The sequence below is a fragment of the Leptonotus elevatus genome, chromosome 3, assembly GCF_054856555.1.
Source record: "Leptonotus elevatus isolate MCC_2025b chromosome 3, RoL_Lele_1.0, whole genome shotgun sequence".
NCBI lineage: Eukaryota > Metazoa > Chordata > Actinopteri > Syngnathiformes > Syngnathidae > Leptonotus > Leptonotus elevatus.
The window spans coordinates 28,372,949-28,397,560 of record NC_141241.1 but is presented as its reverse complement, the minus strand read 5'-3'; the positions used below and the strand labels follow the sequence as shown (position 1 = coordinate 28,397,560).

Sequence of the window (24,612 nt, the reverse complement as noted above, 5' to 3'; positions counted from 1 at the left end):
CATGTCCTCTACTTAAAAATCTTTCCTGTTCTTGTCCAATGCTTTTTTCAGTGAGCAGAGAGCTCCCCACCGCCATATTGACTAAGTTGTGACAAAGCTCAGAATTGTCCATGGGCTTCTCCTAATGCTACGGTCAGGGCGAATGCATGCGTTTTTCTCACCGCAATTAGGCGGGTAGGTGTGAATCCGTACCGGGAAGCATGGATGATGCGTTTGACAGGACGCGAGTTGGGGCCAAGCACCTACAAATTCGGTATTTGCCCATACGCTTGTGTTTGAAAATTTTAACTCAAAGCCACATCGTGTCGCGACAGCCAATCGGCATAGAAGCAAACAAACGCTCACTTTTGTAATTTTCTTTATTGATACTGACGACATTTATGGATATGATATAAAACCCCTGTCATAAAAATGCATTCATAAAACTAAAAGCTAACTACTGACAACAACACAAACAGATCATAACCCTGATTGGTTAAAAGTAACCTTGGTCCCATTGCTGCGTCATGACACTTGATGGTGTTGACAATTCAGTGTTTTATTACTTACATAACCACATAATCAGTATTTAGAATCTGAGAAAAAAAGTCATTTACACAAAGCACATTGTTACAGGTAACTTTACCAGATTTCTCACCTCACTCCGTCACCTGATTCGTTCCACCCTGAAGGATTGTACAACCTGGTTCTCAAAAATTATTTCCACAACAGTGCCTTGAAAAAGTATTCATACCCTTTGAATTTGGTTTAACACATGAAACATCAACAAAATACAATCAAGTTTGTAAGGTCACAAATGAGAAAAACGTTATGAATACTTTTTCAAAGCTTTGTATATTAAAAGGCACCACACTGGTTGGATACAGCCCACAAAGACATGGAGACATAAATGTTGCAACATTCCTAAGAAACAACAGCAAATAATAATATACCCGGTTTATGAGCATTCAGATCATTTTCTCTTTTGTTCCACTGGTCTTTTTTGGAAAATCTGTGTAATTTTTGAGAAGTTTAAAAATGATGTACAAATTGGCTTGTTGCCCTTATGTTCATTCAACCACCAATTTTCTGTATCCCCATCCTGTTCATTGTCAACTCACCTATAGTTTTTGCATACCTGTAACAAATCAAATCACACGCAGTAAACGTTTAAACATGACCCTTCTTGCTGCTCAAGGCCACGTAACAAAAAAAAGCTTGTGTATGATCATTTTAATTACAATACCAATTTTGTTTGGCCAGGAAGGACATTATTATTATTATTATATCAATTTTCAAGGTTGTGGGTTAGCTGGAACGTAGTGTATTCAATTAACCTCAGATGCTCAGTTTTAGAAATGTGGAGGGATATATATATATAGTGTCCACCATATTTGCAAGATTAAAAAAATAATCTTATCAATGAAAGGTTTTAATGAATCAACATACAGTACTCTGCAAAAGTCTTTCATATGAATTTACCATACTTCTGCCCACGCTGAAATGGTAACAAAAGTACAAAGATGATAATAATAATAATAACAATAATAATAAAGAGGTGAAGAGAAGACTAACTTACTAACTAACTAACATAGCCGTGGATGTGAGTGTGAAAGTATGTATATGGGTGTGAGAGAAATTGTGTATATTTTAACAATGAGGTAAGCTTCTCATATTAATAGAACCTTTTCACATAGATAAATAACTGCTTTTGTCATCTTTTTCAGTGGTAGATCTCCGTGAATATCCTGATGTTTGCAGTCCAGCAGTAACAGCAGGTAGAAGTCACAAACAAAGTTAGACTCACTCTAGAAACAAAAGTGGCAAAAATCCATTTGTACTGCTATCAATTTAGCTAAATTCATCTTATAAACCAGGACCCATCAGTATTCAATGCAACTGATGTACTAAGCAAGTATCGTTGTTGGGACTTTCAGCACCTCCTCCCATCATGGCGAGCGTCTCGCACGTTTGTTTCGTTGGTACAGCTTTGATGCTGGAACTCCTTCCTATTGAGCAAGTACTGTCGTGGTAATACTTGTTGTCACTCCAGAATAGGGGCCTCCTTTTCACTCTCAATAAAGATATTCATATCATTGAGATAACTGGCATTTTTAGATATATATATTCCTCTAAGCACTGACACTGTGCATGTGTGTACATGTGTCATCCATGGATCTGCAGCTGCAGTTGCTCTTCCTCCTCATCCATGTCACTGGTTGGACCATCTGCATTATCAGGGCTGAACCGAGCTGATCGCATCTTCCCAAACATACCAGGACTGAGCTGCTGCCGTCGAAGTCTACAAGAAAGATACGCACGCTGCAATTTAATGAGAATAAAACAGTGCCCGAAAAAAACATTCTTCTAGTAAATGCACATAAAGGAGTTCCCGATTTCTTTCCTTCAATTTTTTTTTTTTATCACACTTAAAACATTTTGAATCATTAAATCAATCTTAATATCTCACAGACAACCCAAGCTCAGAATGACTATATGAATTATTAAGGGAAAAAAGCAGTTGACCTTGTTGAATCATTCGCCAGTTTTTGAGAATCTGATTTAAATCAAGGAATCACTGAAAGAAAAAGTGACGTAGTCTACAACAGCTAAACAAACAAACAAACAAACAAACAAACAAACAAACAAACACGTCAAGATCCAAAGAAATTCAAAAACAGAAACAATGTGATTTGAACTCGATCAGTCTGGAAAAGGTTTCAAACCCAAGTTCGAAAGTGAAAACCACTGCAGAAAAAAATAATAAATAAAACCTACAAAATTCACAAAAGCTCATCTCACATTTGCCTTGAAACATACCAGCACGTAATAAATAATTAAATTATAGGGGTGTCAGGCGATTAAATATTTTAATTGTAATTAATCGCATGACTTTAATAGTTAACTCACGAATAATCGCACATTTGATATCTGATCTAAATAAATACAATATATTATTTTTTCCCTAAGGTTTCATACTCTTGTTAACATAAAAGTGGATTTGGATCTGGCGGTTTCCGGCCTTCTCTTGCACAATCTTTATTTTTTATTTTTTTACCTCTTCTTGAAAGAAAAGAGCTTACTTTTATATATAAGCGCTAGCAAATCAATCAAACGGAAATGTTTGATTCGATTTTTACCTTTATGTTTAACAGTTTTTAAATTTCTTAACATTTTGCTAAAGATAGAAACCCATCTCTGTCATCACCCTTAATACCATCCTGGAATACATCCATCTACGTCAATTAAATGTTACAGTAAGCATACACATAACTGCATGTACATGTGTGTGCTTGCATGCACGTGTGTGTGTGTCTGTCTGTCTTACCTGGACTGTAAATGTTCCAATTGTACTTGCAGGTTCTCCGTCTGCTCTACTTGTTCATCCAAAGATCTCTGAAGTTTCCTTGTCTGGTTATTGGACTCGTCCAGCTAACAAACATACACATAATCGTGTGAGTATAAAAAAAGTAAAATAAATAACAGCAACACAAATATGGATCTCAGTCAAACAGTCCAACAGCACTGAACCTAGGGATCTGGTTAACATGTTAGCCTGATGTATTCCGGTCAAATTTGACCATTTTAAAAGTTGAATCTTGGAAATTTGTAGTTAATTTGTACAGACTGACCTAATATATATATAGTATATATTGTATATAGTTGTATCTAGGAAATTTGTAAATTTGTTCAGACTGACCTAATATATACATATATATATATATATACATATACATATATATATATATACATATACATACATATATATATATATACATATACATACATATATATACATACATATACATACATATATATACATATACATACATATATATACATATACATACATATATATACATATACATACATATATATACATATACATACACATATATATATACATATACATACATACATATATACATATATACATACATATATACATATATATGTATATGTGTATATATATATATATATATATATATATATATATATATATATATATATATATATATATATATATATACACACATACATATATATATAAATACATATACATTTGTGTGTATATATATCGGAATATTTAAGTCCCTATCAAAAATCCGATCACCCGCAGCTAATTCTTCGCTGCCTGCCAGCCCACAATCAGGGCAGTTAACTGTCTCGTCCCCCTCCCCCCTTGCTTGACGCGTGGCACCACAGAGATAAACAAACAAGTCGTCTGCTCAAGCACGATTCAAAGTTTGGCGCATGTAATGTATGCCATAAACAGGTACCTCGCGGGGGGAACATGGTCAAAAGTTTCAACACCACTAATTTGTACGTGTTACAAGTGATATATGGAGATTGGATGTCAGTCCTGTGTCGATGTTGAGTCTAATAGCTTTCTTTGACAAAGCTGTTCTGCAATGCTTGTTTACCAACTTATAGCTGAAAACATCGGTCAAGACAGTGACCGTTTGTCTGTGATGTGTCTGTTGGATCCAATTTAGGCTACAATCGTCTCATCCAAGTTCGACGTGAGTTTAACACCACTGAGCACCTAGTCTCCTGTAATAGGGCTCTATCAGTCACCTGAAAGGGAAAGAAGTGCTCCAAATTGTTTTTCCGCATGTGAAAACATAACTGCTATTATCCAACAACATAATTGAGTCTAGTGAAAATGCTGAGCGGCTAGTAACTATAAAAAACACTAGCCAAAGTGATTGGTGACCAACAAGGTTAATACCAAGCCCTGGTCATGTGCATGGATTAAGTAGTTGGAAGTCAAAGATTTGTGATGGGTAATAAAACAATTATGACGTCACTGTTCTGCAATATGAACGATCAAACATTCCAAAGTTTCCGTTCTTACCTCATCTTCGGCCTGCCCTAATTCTTTCTTTAGCTCTTCTACCCGCAGTCGCAATTTTTTTACTTCAACTTCATGGCCCTCCACCCTCCTGTTTGCATGGGCTAGCTCTGCTGTCTTCTCCTGGAACTGCTTCTTCAGCTTAGCGTGAATGTGACGAAGATCAGCCAACTCCTGAATACACAAAAACAAACCAAAAGTGAGCGTAATGACTAAATGCAACCTACTAAAGGCTTTCAGGAAGAAGGAAACAATTTTTTTAACTCAGTAAGATGATGTATTCTACGTTGCCGCTTTGATTATTTTCTTTGTTGAACAATGTTGGTTTTGCAAAAAAACAACAAACAAGGACCCAAGGACTTTTGTTTTTCTGTAAAATTCTGTAATGATGCTTTTTTTTTTTGACTAAAGCAAATTTATCATCATACCTGCTTTATAGAGAAATGTGTATACTACTGCCTTTTTTTGTTACCTTGTTTTTCTCAAACAACTCAGTCTGGATGGCCTTGAGGTCAGTGTCGATTGCTGTTGCAGCCTGGCGGCGTTTCTTAGCTATCTGTTCTTCCAGGTCTTCAGTATGTGCCCTTAGCTTCTTGTTGTCCCTCTCTAGTGCCAGTTTCTCTGTCTCCAAACGCTCTCTGCGACCCCATTCTGCTGCATTCTCTATCTGCAATCTCTCCATCTGAGAGCCACATATATTTGACTTGTTATTTCATAAAACACAACCAATGTTTAAACAGGAGTGGTGGGATTGAAATATATCAGGGATCTCCCAGTGGAAACTACATGCTGTAATTAACATCCACAAAGTTGCATGTACATTTTTTTCTTTCATATTTTAGTTATTTATTTTTGTTTAATGTTGATTTTGTGTTCCCCTGATTTTCATATAAAAGAAGCACAGTGAGACCATCAGATGTTTCCTAACAGAGATATAATCGCGTTGGTTGATGTTTTGCCTCTGGATGAGTGGACTTAGTAGTTAGTTCCTTCAACATTTGGAAACGACAATTTTGAATCTGTGGTATCAACAGTGAAAATGAAGCCGATATGCTTACGCTATTGATCTTCTGCGGCCGTAAAGATTCTGGTTACCTTTTCTTGGAAGCCACCAATGATATTTCTTATCATGTATACACAGAAAGTGCATAGTAGTTTGTCGTCGGCTTAAGTTGTTGCGGTATGTCCGCCGTCACTTTAACTGGACTGTCTGTCGGCTGTCGTGGCAGTTGGCCGACAGTCGGCCATGTTGGCCGACCTTTGGCTTGATGTATTCAGACTTCAAGAATTTGCTAAGAATACCATATTAACTCATTCAAACCCAAAAATGTGTAAATACGTTTTTTAATACTTTGTCCTTCAAACCCAAAAACAAATTTATACATTTAAAAAATTTTTTTTGATACTAAAGCACAAGAAGGCTTTGATACAGCTTCTGACATGAAGAGGTCGCTTAACACAATGGTAGTTATTACAAAAAACGGCCAGCAGGTGGCAGCAGAGTATAAGAGATCAGGCAGGGCCATGTTGCAACAAGCTTTTTGCTAGTGTTTTCAACAGGTTTGTGAATAATGATGAAATGTAGCTATATTCTAATGCTAATAGCTGCAAAACAGATACAATTACACTTTTTTCCTGATGAAAGAAGGGACTCTAATCTTTCTTTTGGTAGGTTCTATGTTTTTATAACAATAGAACAGAATATTCTGTGGGACTTGCAAAATCAGTCAAAATCCAGTAAAACCGCTAGGAGCGAAGGGGGTTGCTTCAGTGAAAATGGCTGGGACTGAATGAGTTAAACGATTTAGTAGCTGAGGTTTCAAACAATTTGCATCCAACAGTGTTTACAAATAAGTGTTAATTGACTGGGAAAAGAATAGCCTTTTACCTCAGTTCTTAATTCAGCTAGTTTCTTGTCCATACTGGAACGAGCTCCAAGTTCATCCTCCAGGTCTTCAGATATGCGACCAAGTTCATCTTGATGCATTTCCCTCAACAGATTCAGCTGGTGGCAATGGAAGAGGCAAATTATGGAGAAATAAAAGTACCAAAACATTATGACACCTGGTAACACCCTGAGACAAAGGTTGATCCAGCCCAGCAATCTGGTGTATGCAGTCAAGTGCAGTGAAGAATGCACAGGCACATATTGGGGAAACCAAACAACCATTGAGCAGGCAATTAATCGATTTTAACCTCATATCTGCTAAAGGTCCACCCAAAAATAATTTGAATTCGAGGACATTACAGAAAATAATTTTTTTACACAAGGTCCAAATCACTGCGTTCTTGTTTATAGTCCCATCTTTGTTCTTATTATAAATAAATTTGCCGTTCAAAGGTCCAAGTCACGTCCATGTCTTTGACTAGTGGGACAGGTAGGAAGTGATGTGCCACTGCAGCCTACGGGTCACTCAATGGGCCAAATTTCAAATGCATGGAAGCTGATTAAAGGAATCCAGAGGCGCCATTAGCATCCATAAGGCAAGGGTCATTGTTGAGTTGGCAGTTTGGCTGCCCTTTAGGTATTGAAATTAGAAAAGCCGAATCGTAGAGCTGATCACACCTGTGTTTGGATGTAAATCCAAAACTAACTAAGACACTTGGAGACAGTTATTTCCTCATTTGCAAATAAATGATGAGACTAATCCAGCCACTGGGCTGCCCTTTGGGTGTTCTAAGTATAAAAGCCAAATGGCTTGTCTGTGGGACTTTAATTGCACAAATTTTCCATAACGTATTAATTTGCAGCATATTAATAAATCTAATTAACACGTTAAACTGATAATGAAGTACATCAATGAAACCATGTATCGCTTACCTGTTTGAGGACTTCCTGTTTACTCTTGCTCAGCTCCTCATATTTAAGTTTCCACTGACTGAGCTCTGTCTCCAGCTTTTCAATGCTTTTACTTAATGCAAGCTTGTCTCTGTGATTTTACAAAAATATAACACAAATCAATTTCATTGCAAAATATTAAAACACATAACACACAAATCAACTCTAAACAATTGGATTTTAAAGCCTCTAGTGGGTCTTTGATAACAAATGTACCTTACACATCAACATGTGTACACCGTAAAATGTTTGAAATGTCAAGAATAATCTCCTCTCTCAGGTTAATCGAGAGAGAAAATAAAAATAAAAATACTTTGACGCCTCCATAGTTCTGTTTAAACTTTCAGCTAAACCAGTTGGAAAATGGCATTAAAACCTGTTTACTAGAGTGGCTGAATCAGATTATTTCATTCCTTTACCCCTGCAATTTCTTTATTGACCCAGATGGAATATTTATAATAAATAAAGCCAGCACTGTCATTTATGACCCCACTAACAATGGCTCAACCTTTTTATAGGGTTGGGCGATTAATCGAAATGTAATCATGATTGCAATTTTGGCTTCTTGCGAGCAAAAAAACATTAGAATCGAAGAAAAAAAAACTGTGCTGAACCGCGTGGTGAGTGTGTGCAAGTTCTTGTGTTGTGAAAGCTGTGTTGCTTGCAACAAACATGTGACATACTACTGTATGTTATTTTGCCTTCCCTGATTGTGCTTGAAGTTGTCTAATGACACCTAATAACCTAACAAATTGAACTGTTAAATTCCTTTATATATACTTTACCATTCCCGTTTGTGTCACACCGGATCTAGAACTATTTCCTGCTTCCGTGTTTAAGAATCATGGTCAATGTAGTCAGACCGAACGCGAGATGATGGTGGCACGTTTGCAATGTTACAATGTGGGATTGCGAGGTAGGTTGTGCAAATGTAGTTACCACTGAAAAAAAATGGATCCTTCCTACAAAAATACTCCAGGTGCATTCAATAACCACTCAAACAGTAGGACATCTCAAACATCCATAGAAATGCTCATTCAATACACCAAACATGCGTGAACACATTGCTGGGAAACATAATTTATTTGATGCACCAAAATCAGAACAGTTAAATGTCAAATCAAGAAGGGGCAGAGGATAACATTTTTTGGGAGGTAACAATGCCACAACACTGGAGCGAGCAAAAAGAAAAAAGAAAAAAAAGTTGGACAATGACAAATTTGTTTGGCGCTGTTGAATTGTCAACCAAGACCGCATTTAGCTTAAGTAATACCAATGACACAAACACTAGCAGTCAGCAGATTGACTTGCAATTAAATTTTTTATAAAATAGCTCCTGGTGTCCGTTTATTGTATATTTGATTTTCAGCGACATTGTAGTGTCCCGGTTTTAAATGATGAAAATCTGGTCACCCTACTGACACCACAGTTGAAGTTAACTGTAAAATTAAACATAAACCAAAATCAATTATACGCAATTTATTGTTAGATACAACACTTCATTTTAGAAACATCCCCAGCTTATTGCTAGCAATACATGGGAAATCATGTTGACAAGCTAGCAAAAATTAGCATTACATGTTACGGGATGGATTTACTGTCAAACGAACAATATTCACGCAAATGCTCTAGTAACATACACAGAAAGATATTATAACAATACTGACAGGCATATATCCCTCATAATCTGTTTTTAAAAAAAACTGTTATATTAATATAGAAGTGTGTGTCTCCATGCATGCACACTGTCCCATAGAGGCCAAGGCGCACGCAGCAGATAATTATTTTTAATGACTGTTTTACAGTTGACAATTCATATTTTGAATGGCCACAAAAACTGTGGCCGATGCCTGAGACTCGCCACTCGTGAAATGTTATGGCAGAACTCTAGCAGCGGGCACTGTGCAATGTGCAGTGCAGGCCTGCACAGTTCAATTGATCCCACCTTGCGCCTGTTGTAATGGAAAAGCAACGGAATTGGTGTGGTGTGGTGCTATTTGGGAAAATCGGCATTAGTTTCTAGTCATTTCTATGTGAATGGGCTCTGCGACTGCCTGTTGATGTGGTTGCTATTCATTGCAGAGCAAAGGAATTGTTTCATTGTCTTTTTACTAGGCATGCAAGTATAACAACATAAGATTTGATTTAAACATTAGTTTAGTGGACATTTTTGATAATGATGGTGTTCTATCTATACACACCAAAAATATTTCTCTGTGAAGACAAGGAGTGCATACAGTATTTATGTGCGCTAGTCTGTGAAAACAGAGGGCAAACGTGCGCAAACACATCACCTTCAAAATAACAGCGGTGGAACACTAAGCTGTTGGTGCATACGGTACATGCTGCTCAAAATGATGAGCTTCTTAAGGCTTATTCAACCAAATGTACATTGAATGATATCAGCTGACACACCATTACTCCCTAAAGACAAATTGTCAACCTAAATATATGTCGAGAAGATTAAAAATAAGTTTTGGGAAAAAACTAGGAGGACAAACAAGGAGTTGGTGTGCATGTGTGTGGTACTTGCCTGGCATGCATATTAGTGTTTTCAGTAGTTTCCGCAGCTTTGTCTGAAAATGTATCGATTTGACAAAATTTGAGTTAGTTGAATTAGTCTATCGCTATATCTACAGTATCAAGCTATCTCTCTATCTATCAAATGTGACCCTCCCCCAAATACTTCCCTACACTATTACCTCCAAGAGCTGGCAACCCAAGATCACTGTATGGCCAGATATATGTACGAGTCAAGTTTATAAATTTATTTTGAGTACACTAAAGATACAAGTGGGTAAGGCATATTCCAAACCATTGATCATTTAGAGTAGAAAAATTGTAAAACTGACTTACTCTCTCTCCTTCAACAGGACTTTCTGGGACTCGTCCAGACGAAGCTGTAAAGCATGAAGTTTGCTCAAGTCGTCCTCTGTGGTGCTTATATCGCCCCACAGCTGCCTGCTGCGTTCTTGCCGGCTCAGACCAGAAGATGAGCGTGTGCCAGGTGCATTACCGGCACAATTGCCACTCTGACTGTCCCACGCCCCTTGAGTATCGCCTACTGGAGTTCGTAAATGCAGCACAGACTGAAGGCGCTCCATTTCCTGCTGGTACAAACAACAGCATTAAAAAATAAGGTAGTGAAAACTGAAACCGCCTAAGCAAAATATTATTATTTTGAACAAAACCAAAATAGGATTTGTTCATAAATTACAGCCATACACTCAGTCCCAATAATGTTATTTTTAACAGTATCTGCCTAAACTATGAAAAGATCCTACAGTGGATATAAAAAGTCGACACACCTGTGTTCAAATGCCATTTTTTGGGTGATTTAAAAAGGAAACCAAGATAAATCATATACAAACTTTGTCCACCATTAATTTGACATATTACTTGTACAACTTATTTGAAAATAAATTTAATATTTTTGTGTCAGGGGGATGTTTTTATCTATCTTTATATGAAGGTTTGTTTTACATTTTATATATCTATTTTATTACATATAAATATATTTGTATTGTTTTGATTTTATTTAACTACTGTCAATTAGGATGTTCAAGACATTCTCTGTTGGCCCAAACACTATTGAAAGTGTTAAATTATTATCGTTTCATGTAACATGCCAATGTTACATGAAACGATAATAATTTAATTTAAACAGTCTTTTGTCTTCATTTCATGTCTTGGCTGTGGAGCTTCCAGTCATTTGTGCCTTTTTTTGTAACAGATTTCAGCTTTAAAGGGATACTTGACTCGAGCCATTTTCAGCAGTAAAAAGTTAATATTTTGTCAGAAAGAATTTGATAACTTTATTGTTTTTCTTCTATAATTAACTTTAAAAGCAAATTTTTCCACTTGCTGTCGACTGAAGATGACATCACCTGTGCTGAGGAAGTAGGTAACGACCAATCATGGCTCACCTGTTTTCTGGGTTTGATCAGCAAACTGAGCCATGATTGGTCGTTACCTACTTCCAGAGGTGGCAAATCCAGGTCCAGAAAGTAAAAACCCTGCAAAAATTTGTCTTTAGTCCCTAGCAGGTAAACGAACACCATGGGAGCTAGCTCCTAGTTACTTCCTACTTCGTCAGCACAGGTGATGTCATCTTCAGTTAACAGCAAGAGGAAAAAAATTGTATTTAAAGGTATTAATTGTACATCAAAAATAATGAAGTTACCAAATTCATTCTGGACAAAATATTAACTATTTGCTGCTGAAAATGGCTCAATGAGTCAAGTATCCTTTTAATGTGTCGTCATGCTAATATAATATAATATAATATAATATAATATAATATAATATAATATAATATAATATAATATAATATAATATAATATAATATAATATAATATAATATAATATAATATAATATAGCACTGTGGTGGTACATCACGTTTTTTTGGGTCTGTTTTAGTCATGGTGGAGGGAATTATGAACAGTTCCAAATAGGCTACCAGTCAGTGTTAGCACAAAACCTTCAGACTTCTTTACTACACAACTGAATATGAAGAAAGACGTTATCTTTCAGCATTATACTGACCAACAGTAGGCCTACACATCCAAATCATCAAAAGAAATGGCACCATTAGAAGAAGATTAAGGTCTTGGAATGGCCCAGCCAGAGTCCAGGCCTGAATCCAATTGGACATCTGTGGAGTGATCTAAAGAGGGCTGTTCACTGCAGATGCCCACAAAATCTGACAGTTAGGAGCATTTTTGCAACAAAGAGTAGGCAAATATTGCCACAAGAAGATGTGCTACACTGATTGACTCCTCCCTAAAAATACTGTGATAAAAGCCAAAGGCGCTGCTGCTGCCAAAAAGTATTCGTTTGAGGGGGTGCATATTTATGCTAGAGTTCCCTTTCATTCTTCAGTTTGTTTTTCAATTGCATTGTGCAGATTGTCACATTTAAGGTGGAAATAGCACTGGAAATATTTGTTTCATTTTGTCTACATCACAAAACCGTGGCATTTTCACAGCGGTGTAGTGTAGACATTTTATAGCCACTGCATATAGTATATGACACAAATCTGCAGCTACTGTACTATGAAACTTCAATTCTCGTCACATTATTCAATAGTAGCAATTTCCAACAGATGCAACCTCAAATAATTTTCACTATGAAGTAGGTCCATGTCCACACTTATCAAACTTTAAAGAAAACATGTTTAAGGCGCCAAAATTTCACATCTATGCTAAAGTTTGACTCTAAAAGAGAGGGCCAAAAGGTAACAAGGAAATTCACACTATACTATGGGGAGGAAGTATGAGAACAATAGCAATGGAAAGAGACAGGAAATTAGTCTGGCTGAAATTAGGCTTATTCGAACAGCACTTCCTCTGCTTCCACTGACAACCACACAATTATGGTTACTCTATCCTGAGAATAACAGTTTTTTTTTGGGGGGGGGGGGGTCCATAATGTATTAAGGTATTATACATAAGTTCAGGGACACAAATGTAACTTTGACATCACAAGTGGATCTGTCCCAAAAGTCGGTCTGAGGAACATGTAAACAAGCTGTAAGTAGAAACAAACATGACTTACACAATGTCGTGATTTGTTTTGGCGGCAAGAGGTATTGTGGTCCTTCCATGCCAAATGGTACTTTCTTCTATTACAATATTTTGTTATGAATAGTGAGAAGCTCAAATCTAAATCACGATTAAATTTCAATTGATTGCCCAGCCCTAATATAGAGTCTAGGGAACATATCTCATGAGTTATACTTGCACCGTTTAAAAAAAAGAAAAAAGAAGTGTGAATATTAGAAATAAAAGTGAAAAGAAATGTAAAAGAAGCAGTGGTCTGGAATGTACAAAAAAAAATCTTAGAATATAAAACACAATCTCACCTTTTGCTGCCCAGTTTTTTGTGCGTTCATGTCCCTCACCGGTTCTGGCTCGGGAGACGCAGATACTCCCTCACCTAACTTTTCTAGATTGCAAACAGTATTGACTTGCGTTGCAGAGGATGAGGAGGTGAGGGAAGAAGGTGCAATGGGTGGACAGGAAGAGGCAGAAAAAGTACAGAGGTGGTGTGCAGGGGAGGAGGCAGAATTTATGACTGAAAGAGGCGCTGTTAAATCACTGTGAAGTTGTGCCCCATCCTTTCGTAGCATCTCATTCTCTGATACAAGTTCTTGACGTTCCCGTCTAACACTGGTCAGCTCCTTGGTCAGAACATCCAGCTTCTGCCTCAGCTGGCGGACCTCATCACGTGCACGGTTACGCTCTGCACGAACCTGGGTGAAAACAGTTAGCAATCTCACACATATTTTGGTCACTTTAATTAGGTTTGCATAACAAGAAGCCATCAAGGCCATGAAATAATCAATTCAATCCTACTATAAGAGCAGACCCAAGGTGGCAGTACCATGAAAAAATATTTGCCGTTATTTTTTAAATTAATTTTAGAAATAGATAATGATAATAATAATAATTATTATTATAATGACAATAAGAAGAAGATGATGAAGAAGGAGAAGGAGAAGGAGAAGGAGAAGAAGAAGAAGAAGAAGAAGAAGAAGAAGATTTTGATTTTGATTTTGATTTTGATTTTGAAAAAATACATTTATTTGCCGCTCTTATTTACATTCTTTTCCTAACATACAGCTCGGCAAGAGCAATTAAATAAATAGATAAAAAAATACAAAAGCTTTTACATCAAAACATCACTAAAACATAGAAGAACAAGAAAAAGAATGATGACCTGCACTTTAAACATCTGAACAAATGAGAAGGGCACTATATTTACATTTTAAATAAGTGTTTTTGTTAGGGTGGGAGTGCGGCAGAAATTTACTTAAATATTGCATATTTTGCACTTGAAAGTTTTTTGTTCTTGAAAATTGTAGATATAAAAATAAAAGCTTGTGTGAACAATGTTACCTTCATCTCCCAAGTCCCTGTTTACAAGTTGTTGTTTATTAGGTTGTTCTACATGCACAATAACATACCTCCAATTTGCCTCTTGACTTTATTTTTACTTTAGTTAATTTCCCAGAGGTTTAATGTTATTTTTTTTTCATATTTTTGTACTTAAATTCTTCTGTTTTAAAATTAAATACGGAAGCACAAAATATTGTATAACAATCAAATGTTATCTTTAATTCATATATTTGTTGTAAGCGCCGGATAAAAAGTTATTGTAGTAGTACAATTATTTTTTTTGGGGGGGAATTAATCGGCTGATTATTCATTTTTTTCTCCTGCCAAATATCGGCATTGTCCTAAAAAAATCCATATCGGTCGGGCCCTAAATAATAGTATTATAAATACAATAAATATCAATCATTCTTTTTAGGCAGGGGTTGCTCTGTAAGTACCACCATTAGGACCAACATCATAATACAATAACATAGTGGGCCGAAGTGTCTTTAAAAAACAGAGCAGATGTTTTATCCCTAAAATAAAACAGGGATGAGATGATGCAACCGAGAAGCAGCATGAGTCATCTCTCGCTGCTATGGTAATGCCCTCATCTCATCTGTTGCTATTTTGGCCCATTTCTGCCACAAAATACATACATCTCCCATGAAGTGTTATGTGTTTTGTGTAATTTGGTGGCACCATCAACATCAGGTTTTATTTTTATGACACGGCACTTTAATATTAAACCTCTGAAATTATTACGGTTGCAGCAATATTTTGTTTGGCTTACCAGCTCAGTGGACTAGTGGTAGAGTGACTTCAATCCCCGGCTGGGTCATAAAAACAGGACCCATTTGCTTCCCTGCATGACACTCAGCATTAAGGGTTGGAATTGGGGGGTTAGATCACCGAATGATTCCCGAGTGTGACTGCTGCTCACCGCTCCCTCAGGGGATGGCTTAAATACGGAGAACGAATTTCACCCCACTTGCAGTAGGTGGGTGTGACAATCAGTGGTACTTTAACTTTATGTACGATAAGCGTTTGTCATTAAGCTGTAATGGTTTGCGGTTAAAGTTGACATAAGTAGAAATGCTCGCATGAATTTTGGTGAAGATTGATTACAGTTTTTGGCATCAAGAGGCCAGACTTAGACGCCATAGTTGAACTAAATGGTGACAAACTTGTGTTGCCGCAACTCTATTTAAATGGTAGCTATTCTCTAATTACAGTGGTACCTCGGAGTTTGAACACTATTCATTCCTGTGAATTTTTCAAAGTCCGAATTGTTCAACCTCCGAAACATTTTTTTCCTATAGGAAATAATGAAAATGCAATTAATCTGTTCCCAAGCTCCAAAAATAGAAAATTTTAATTTTAATTTCTATTTATGTAAAAAAAACTATTCTATTTATGTAAAAAAAACATGTACACCCCATAAAGGTACAGTATTTAAACAATAAAAAATACCTTACCTTTTTTGTTGTGGTGTGATGGCCTCAGTGGATGAAAAATGCTATGTTAATGAATGCATGCTTTAGTTCAGTGCTGAGTTAATGTATTTTACATTGGGCATATTGTTAGACTACCAAAGGGTCCTTGTGCGCTGTTTAGCATCAGGCACGTTGTTGAACAGCTAAGGTATTGTGCCATTATTTATGGAAGTAGTTACAACGGCGAGATAATCTCCTTTCTAAATCCACTATGGTTCATAGCACTGTATGTTTTTCTTTTCTGCCACCACTGCTGTCTTTCTTTGGGCCCATGTCAAAGAAAATTGTCGTGGAAAAATTCAAATGCACTCGGGAATGTACGGAGCACCTCCACCCGCTCTGACTGGAAATGAGCAGCGCTTCGTCTCCACTACCGCAACGTGAGCATTCGGCATCGCTCGGCTTGGCTCGGCTACCCGATCAAGGTACGTTCGGCTTTGCTTGGGTGTTCAAACTCCGAGAATAAGGTCAAACTTCGAGACATTTTTTACTCAGATTTTTCCGGTTCGAACTCCGAGGTTCCACTGTACGTGAAGCACTATTGTGTTCAATTTAATCCTTTGCACTTCACTGTAACAAGATGTTTTACAACCACATATTTTTTCTGGGACTTTTTCTGGCCACTGGATTAGGCTATTTGTTTCATTTTAATTATTTTTGGGAATTCATTTTATCGTGTGTTCTATACAAAATATGTCTTTATGGATAAATGGAAAACAATTGCCATAAATTTCATGCAATTTTCAGGAAATTTGCGATATTGGCATATACTGTATAGGTCTTTCATTAAAATTATGTGTAATTATTTTTGTGAAATTCAATGTATCAAATGTAATAATGGTATCGGCACTTGGCATCAGTATCGGTCAGTACTGAAGAGTTGAGGACTGGTATAGGTATCGGTCTGAAAAAAGTAGTATCGAAAAGCCTCATTTAAATTAACATACAGTAGTCTACAGTTTCAATTGTTTCCTTTCGAGGTGTTTTCATTTTAGGGCCTTTGACACGTCCAAAACTTGTACTAGTATAGCGTCACCCTCTTAAAACAATTGCATAAGTCATTTTTTTGCAAAACATTTTTTTTGCCTATATTATCTCCTCATGATGCAAATGGTTAAATTTTTTGTGTTTCTTTAAAAATCTGAAAAAAATGACTTTTGCGATTATTTTAAGAAGTCGGCGATAAGGAAGATTTGCCTTATTCCTAGTAGCTTGTCTAAACTCAAATGCACAGCCATAAACTTACTGTATTATTCTGTTGTTACATGATAAAATGCTAGCTGTTCAAGTGGAGTTGCACAAAGGCTGTTAAATCCTTAATGTATTTAATCGCCTTGTGTTTTTAATACAAGAAATGCAAAGTCAAAATTTATATATTTTTTAAATTGCACCACTGAAAATGTTTCTTGACAATAAAATAGTTTGCTGCTATGCACAGTTGGAATTTGAGAAATATAAATCGTTGGCTATATAAATGGAAACAATTGGTTGTTCGTTATAAAGTAAGATGTACATTTACCCGAATACACAATAATTCTGCAGAATTTTCAGAAGGATACTCTAATACTGAAATATTTAATATATAATATAATATTAATCATCCCGTTATAATTTCATATTTTTATTGTTTAATAAAACCCTTGCTTCAGATCTCGGGGATTAACCGCAAAATGAACTCATTGATTAGCAAAATTGCTCTTCAAAGGGGAAAAACGTTTTTTTTTAGCTTTTATATCAATTAAAATGTGTTTGGTCAACAATGTACCTTGCTCCATTTCTCTCTCCAGTTTGCAGTGCAGTCTGACCACCACCGCATGGTTTTCTCCATCTGAGCTGCCCTGGCCCGTGCTTCCTCTAGCTCTCGTAGCCTGAGCTCTTCTCTGCTCTCCCAATCTGCCCCAGCAGCCTCACCAATGATGCCCAAGGCTCCCAGGACTCCTAGCCCAGGTGAAAGCAGCAGTGGAGGACTGGAGCTGGGGGTTTCTCCATTCGGACTTGGGGTTTGGGCAACACTTTCGGGCGAACGAATGCCCCTGTCAGACTCCATACCCATGCTGCACAAAAGAGCACCTACTGTCGTCCTGCTTCCCTCGGACAGATGTGGAGAATGATTCATGGTCAGGGTTTTAAGAGGAAAGGAAGAGGTATGGTAGGGTTGTTGATTGTGAAGCGCAACATAAAGAAGTTATCATCCTCTTCGGTCACTCATGAACCTAAACACAAAAACACAGCAACTTAGGAGGAACATTAGTTGACTTCTCCTGCAACATACTACTGTAAACAGTGTTCCCTCGTTTATTGCTGGGGTTAACGTTCCAAAAAATACCCGCAATAAGTGAAATATGCGAAGTAGTCAGCTTTGTTTTTTGTTTTTTTACATCTATTCTAAATGTTTTAAGGCTGTAAAACCCCTCACGACACACTTTATACAACTTACATACATACTTTTCTTATAAAGGCATTTACATTTTCCCCATTTTTCTTGTTTAAACACTCAATGTTCAAGCCTTCATAAAATAAAATAAGGTAAACTACTGCAAAAAAACTGCATTCAAAATAGGACTAAAAAAGGCTGCAATAAGTGAGCCACGTTCACTGGAACACTGTATCGGGTAAGTATAGCTACCTAAAATATACACATATGAATATATACAGTATAGTGAATTGAAAACGTTAGGGTCCTATACTACAGTAAGCCTTTTTTGGGTGGTGGCCCATGAATGACCCATGTTGGGGTGGTCATGCCAGAACCAGAGTATACATGCTCCATGGCCTGCGCCTGTTGATGACGTCACACTATATGATTGGCTGGAAGTTAGCAGGACGATGTGGTATTTTCGGAAAAAACAAGGATGAATTTTACAGCTGCTTAAAGTGTCCTCAGAGCCAAAAGGCCACCATTCATAAAACAAGAGAAAGTTACACAATTAAATGAATGCTGTTTTTTTTCTTTTACTTTAGATAAGCAGTTGTGTTCCAACAATCACTGCTCTTCCTGTAAATATTTTTTTCCTGTGACCTTCTGTATTGCTTGACATACAATTTTGAAAATTCACTTCTCTTTAATGCCAGGGTGGGGGGTAACTATCAGCTCTCAAGTTTGTATTGTCAAGTTAGTAGGTTTTCTATAGATTGTCGTATGAATATCTTCTTTGTCATCTTTATAGATTTTTAAATCAAGAAATGTGATTTCTGTCACAGAAAATTCTAGGCTAAGATTAAGATTTGTGTTTATATTATTTAAATAGCTCTGAAATTGAATCAATTCCTCTTCTGACCCAGACCAAAATAGCAGCACATCATCTATACGACGTCCCCACCATACTATTTGATCAAGAAATACATTTGAATTAGAATAAACCATTTTATTCCCAAAAACCCATGTATAAATTAGCATTGGGGTGTTAGAAAAATCGATTTGGCAATATATCACGATATTACAGTGCGCAATTCTCGAATCGATTCGATATGCGGCCGAATCGATTTTTAAATATCAATTTTTTATGGGAATATTCAACAAAACGGCTTACTTGGGGTTAGGATTTACACATTAAGCATGGAAGAATGTTATATTAATGGAACATTAAGCTTTAATATTTTATTTCAGTGTTGTTCAGACATGAAACAGACTGCAACCTGTTTGTTAAATGCAGTGGCTTAGTTATGTTTGAATTTTCCGATAAATAAATACATTTTCATACAAATCTTACAGTGTACATGTACAAGTTTACTGATTAGTAATTTCTAAATTTGAGTAAAAAATAAAAATCTCAATAATTAATTTATAGATTCGTATCGGGATTAATCGGTATCAAATCGAATCGTGACCTATGAATCGTGATACGAATCAAATCGCCAGGTACTAGGCAATTCACACCCCTAAATTAGCATAATTGGGTACAAAGCAAGCTCCCATTGCTGTACCTTTCTGTTGTTTGTACATTTGGTTGAGAAACAGGAAAACATTGTTATATAAAGTCCACTTTGTTAGTTCCATGATGAATCCAGAAGGTGGCAATTGTTCGGGGGATCTCCTTTCTAAATAATGTGCAAGGGCCATTAGTCCCTCCTCATGTACAATATTGGAGAGTCAAAATCCATAGTAACCAAATATCCACCGCCAATGTTCTTTATTTCTTCCAATGTATTTAAGAATTGTGTACTGTCCTTTACTTTCCTAAATCCAAAATCATGGCAAAGAGGTCGGAGAGAATCTCCGAGACCAACATTGAGGTACACGTCTGAGAAGTGGAAGCTGTTTGGAACAAGTAATTAATTGAGGCATTACCATTAAAAAGTGGAAAAATGTGAAAGAATGAAAAAAAATGTCACGTCACGGCCCGCAGACAAAATGATCTGTAATTAACTGGAGGAGGAGAAGCAAGTGGATATCCGTACTGCAAGCTGAGGGACACGTGACGTCACTACTGTACACGCGCAGCCGGTCTCAGCTTCTTTTTAGAGGAGCACATCCACAGAACTATTATAGCAGATAGCAGACTTCATTGATTGAATGAAATTATTTCCTGTTCACATAGCTGAATTTGTTGCGTGATGGTGCTTTCATTGAAATGTGGGTGAAATCAATCTACTGTACGGTATGTTTTATGCATTAGAAACCCCTTGTTTAATTTTGATTTGTTGGTGTTGTCTGTATAGCCGTTCAATCTCTAGTTTCACTCTTCTACCACAAGGTTTTGTGTCTGTAGTGTTAATTTCATCAGCGAAAACTAAACAAAAAGAATTTCGTCGCACATTTTCCATCTGACTAAAACTAGACTATGTTAGACTAAAACCCTCATTAATAAACAACAACTAGGACTAAATCAGTATGCATTTTCGTCAACTAATGAAGACGAGACGAAAATGTACTCCACTTAATAAAAACTGGACTAAACTTTATGGACATTTTAGTTCATGAACAAAAACGAGACGAATAGTATATGATTTAGTAAAATCTTGTCTCTGCTAATCTGTCACTATGACACTGTCATGTGACACACAGTGACACTCTCCCTTTAAAATCTGCAGCTAGCTAGTGCAACATGCACCAACACAGGAGGTGGATTCAAAAAACTAAATGTAAATTATAGCTATAACGTACTATTAATCCAACGGTTATAATTTTCCAGAAATAATCTTAGTCCGACCGCTAATGATGGCTAATTTACTAGCTTGTAGGATTGAGCTATAGTAGCCAGTTGTTGATATACTGGACTGTAATTGCGTGTGCAGTTGTTTTTCATCAAAAAGATGAAAGAATATTTTATGTGAAATAGTTTTAGATCCGAAATGTCCAACATAATCTACTGACAAAAAATATATACAAGGGTAAAATGATTGTCCTGACTAAAACTAGAATAAAATGTTGACAGTTTTTGTAGACTAAAACTACTGTAGACGAATCAAATTATATTTTCTTGGACTAAAATAAAGACTAAAATGCTAGATTTATAGTTGACTAAAACTGGACTAAATAAAAACGGGATGAGGTTGACTAACTAACTAACTAAACTGGGCTACTGTAAAAGTGAGACCAAATTTTAAAATGGCGGATAAAATTAACACTAGTGTGTACGTATGGGCGGAGCTGTGCGTAAATTTCCGCACGTCTTCACACACAAGCCCAATTAGATCAATCCCATGCTTTGTGTAGGAATGTTCGTACGCGCCTTTTACGCACACTTCTGTGGCCAAACGTTTTCAGACTGACACAAATAATAATTATCATAATCATTTTCACAAAGTCTACTGCCTCATTTTTTTATGGCAATTTGCACAATTTGTACTCCAGAATGTTATGAAGACTCAGAATAATCAGATGACTTGTAATTAAGTGAAGAAGGCTTCAGAGCACCCAAGAAAGTACAGCAAATGCCAGGACCGTTCCCTAAAGTTGATTCAGCTGCGAAATCGGGGCACCACCAATGCAGAGCTTGTTCAGGAATGGCAGCAGACAGGTGTGAGTGCATCTGCACACACAGTGAAGCGAAGACTTTTGGAGGATGGCCTGTCTAGAAAGGCATCAAAGAAGCCACTTCTCTCCAGGAAAAACATCAGGGACAGGGACAGAATGATATTCTGCTAAAAGCACAAGAACTGGACTCCTGAGGACTGACGTAAAGTCATTTTCTGTTTGGGGCAGCCGGGAAAAAAGCTCGTCCGGTGAAGAAAAGGTGTACCATCCGTCCCGTGTCGTGCCAACGGTAAAACTCCCTGAGACCATGTGAGGGCTTGCTTCTCAGACAAAAGACTGCGCTCACTCACAGCCATGAATAAACAACAGTACAAAAACAACCTCTGAGAAGAATTTCTCCCAACCATCCAAGAATAGTTTGGTGAGGAACAATTTCTTTTCTAGCATGATGGAGCACCTTGCCATGAGGCAAATGTGATTTTATAGGTTTTGTTTTTTAAATCATGGGTACTGGCATTGAAATACGGTATGCCAATTTTAGAGGAGTTTTATTTTGATATATAACACCAGATTTGGTTGCGACCTTTTTTGGTGGAGATTTAGGCTACGTTCACACTACACTGCAGGGCGAGATGGCCAATTCTGATTTTTTGTTAAATCCAAACTTTTTATGTACACATTACAAAACAAATGCGACATCTAATGTGAACGCAACGTGCCCGTGATGCCACTCGCATGCGCAAAGAGCACACGTCGCGTTGCAGTGTTCACGGAAGTTGCCCGACTCGCGTTTTATTGCCAGCCAAGCTGCCAAGGCAAGCGACTTTTATTAGTGTCATGTGCAAATTTAGCTGTGCCAACGCACGCTACAGATTGGTGGAGTGGTGGACTCGTTTCGCGGATGTATTAGGAGTTTGATTCATGTGTCTTGTCTGCATGCATTATGCAAATTCAGCTGTGCGAACGCCTGTGCTCCTTTTTTGCTTTTTTCCTGAGAGAGCTCAGTATTGTTCATTCGGTAATTTTACAGCAACAGAAATCCGTCTGACTTATTTTTTCATCTCATGTCGCCAGAGTTGCAAGGTTGGAAGAGGTAATAGAAATATTTGGGGGAAATGAGGGGACACTCCTCGACCTTCTCATTTCATTGAGAAGTCTACCGAAGATGACGTCGCCTCATCGCTGTTCGTGATGAACCGTCTGCAGGGCTGAATTTCTACTATCGCCACACATGTCAACTTTCAAGTGTTTCAAGTGTAATTGAATTAAAGACAAATAAATGTTAACACTGTTACTCAAAACAGCTTTGTATATATCCACAGACATGTCAGTAGTCTCCCTTCCAAGCACTCTCACGCCCGCACACAGCGCATATCAGGCTTTTGATGATATATGAATTGGATGCGTGCGGATGAGCGTTCACAGTGCAGACGCATCGCATACATATCCGATTTATATCCACAAATAAAAGAGGCCAAAGTCGGGTGTGAAAAAATCGTAATTGTACTGTTCACACTGCATGAAAAAAATCAGATACTTTTGAAAAAAATCGGAATTGAGCTGCATTGTGAACGCAGCCTTATAGTGTGGTCTGGTGTCCTCCAGGACTTGGTCTTGTGTTGTGATATGTAAAGTATTATTTTTAATCTTTACTTATTGTTGTTGTTGTTTTTATTGGAGTACTGACATTAAAATATGACGATTTCAGGGGACTTTTACAACACCATATGTGGATAGGAACGGTTTTGTTCTTGTGTCATCCAGAATTGAACTTATCTTGTGACACGGAAAGGATTATTTTGATTCTTGTTAGTTTTTTTGTTTTTTTTGTTGTTTTTTGTTGTTGTAATAAGTCAAGGGGAAGGACAGTGAAATATGCAGATTTCAGGAAACTTATTTAATTAAAAACAACACTTTTGCATGGGACCTCGTTGCTTTTCATGTATTATTTGTAATATTTTATTTTGATGGTTGCCCTCGCAGTGTGTTGGCTGGGTTTTACCGTAATGCCGCATACGAACAAAATTGGGGCAGCTGGTTTAACTTCGAGTGAAGGCTGGCTTGACCAGTGTAACGTAGGTATTCCCCCCATTTCGAGGTCGAGTCTGCTTGCTGTAGCTTATTGAGTCATAGTAATATTTGATAAGTCTTTACTTTTCACGTTGATCCAAAAAATTATTTGCGACACGCATGTGGTTTAAACACAGTGTACCAAAATGCCTAACTAAAAAAAAAAAACTCTTCACAATGGCAAAAGCGCCCACGTCCATATCAATAAATGATCAACATTAAATTAAAGACAATCCGGGAGGTGCTTTCATCGCTTGATTGAGCAAAATCTCGACCTATTCTTTTCACAACCTGTAGGGCAATTGTACTTCGACAGAAAGGGGATAGGTTCAATGTGATACTTTTTTTCATTTGACACCAGTGAGTCTGAAAGCAATTGTCTCATGCAAACTATCAACAACGATAACAACAAATATAGTCCACGTACCAATCTTTCTTCTTGATGTGAGTATTTGGCTCAGATAAAATGAGGTGGGAATTCTGGGGTTTCTTCTTCCAGTTGCCAAATACTTCGTCCGGTGCTGTTTTTCCTTGAACAATTTTTTTTTCGTCTCAGACTCACACAGTCGGTGGAAAA

At 37.1% G+C, this 24,612-nt stretch overlaps 1 protein-coding gene across 3 annotated transcripts; it reads right to left on the bottom strand.

Annotated features, from left to right (window-relative positions):
- Nucleotides 1–341: 341 nt before the first annotated feature.
- Nucleotides 342–24,612, bottom strand: ccdc102a (coiled-coil domain containing 102A). Of its 3 annotated transcripts, none has more exons than XM_086071817.1 (10): nucleotides 24,463–24,612; nucleotides 17,814–18,261; nucleotides 13,538–13,927; nucleotides 10,530–10,783; nucleotides 7,656–7,764; nucleotides 6,723–6,839; nucleotides 5,307–5,516; nucleotides 4,838–5,008; nucleotides 3,308–3,411; nucleotides 342–2,281 (listed from the first exon to the last, which is right to left on the bottom strand). In XM_086071817.1, the coding sequence occupies exons 2-10, from the start codon at nucleotides 18,162–18,164 to the stop codon at nucleotides 2,146–2,148; spliced, it is 1,842 nt and encodes a 613-aa protein (XP_085927943.1). In that variant the 5' UTR covers nucleotides 18,165–18,261; nucleotides 24,463–24,612; the 3' UTR covers nucleotides 342–2,145. The 3 variants fall into 3 exon arrangements, with proteins under 3 accessions (XP_085927943.1, XP_085927944.1, XP_085927945.1); XM_086071818.1 differs by having other exon boundaries at nucleotides 10,530–10,780; XM_086071819.1 differs by lacking the exons at nucleotides 342–2,281; nucleotides 3,308–3,411 and adding an exon at nucleotides 4,079–4,557.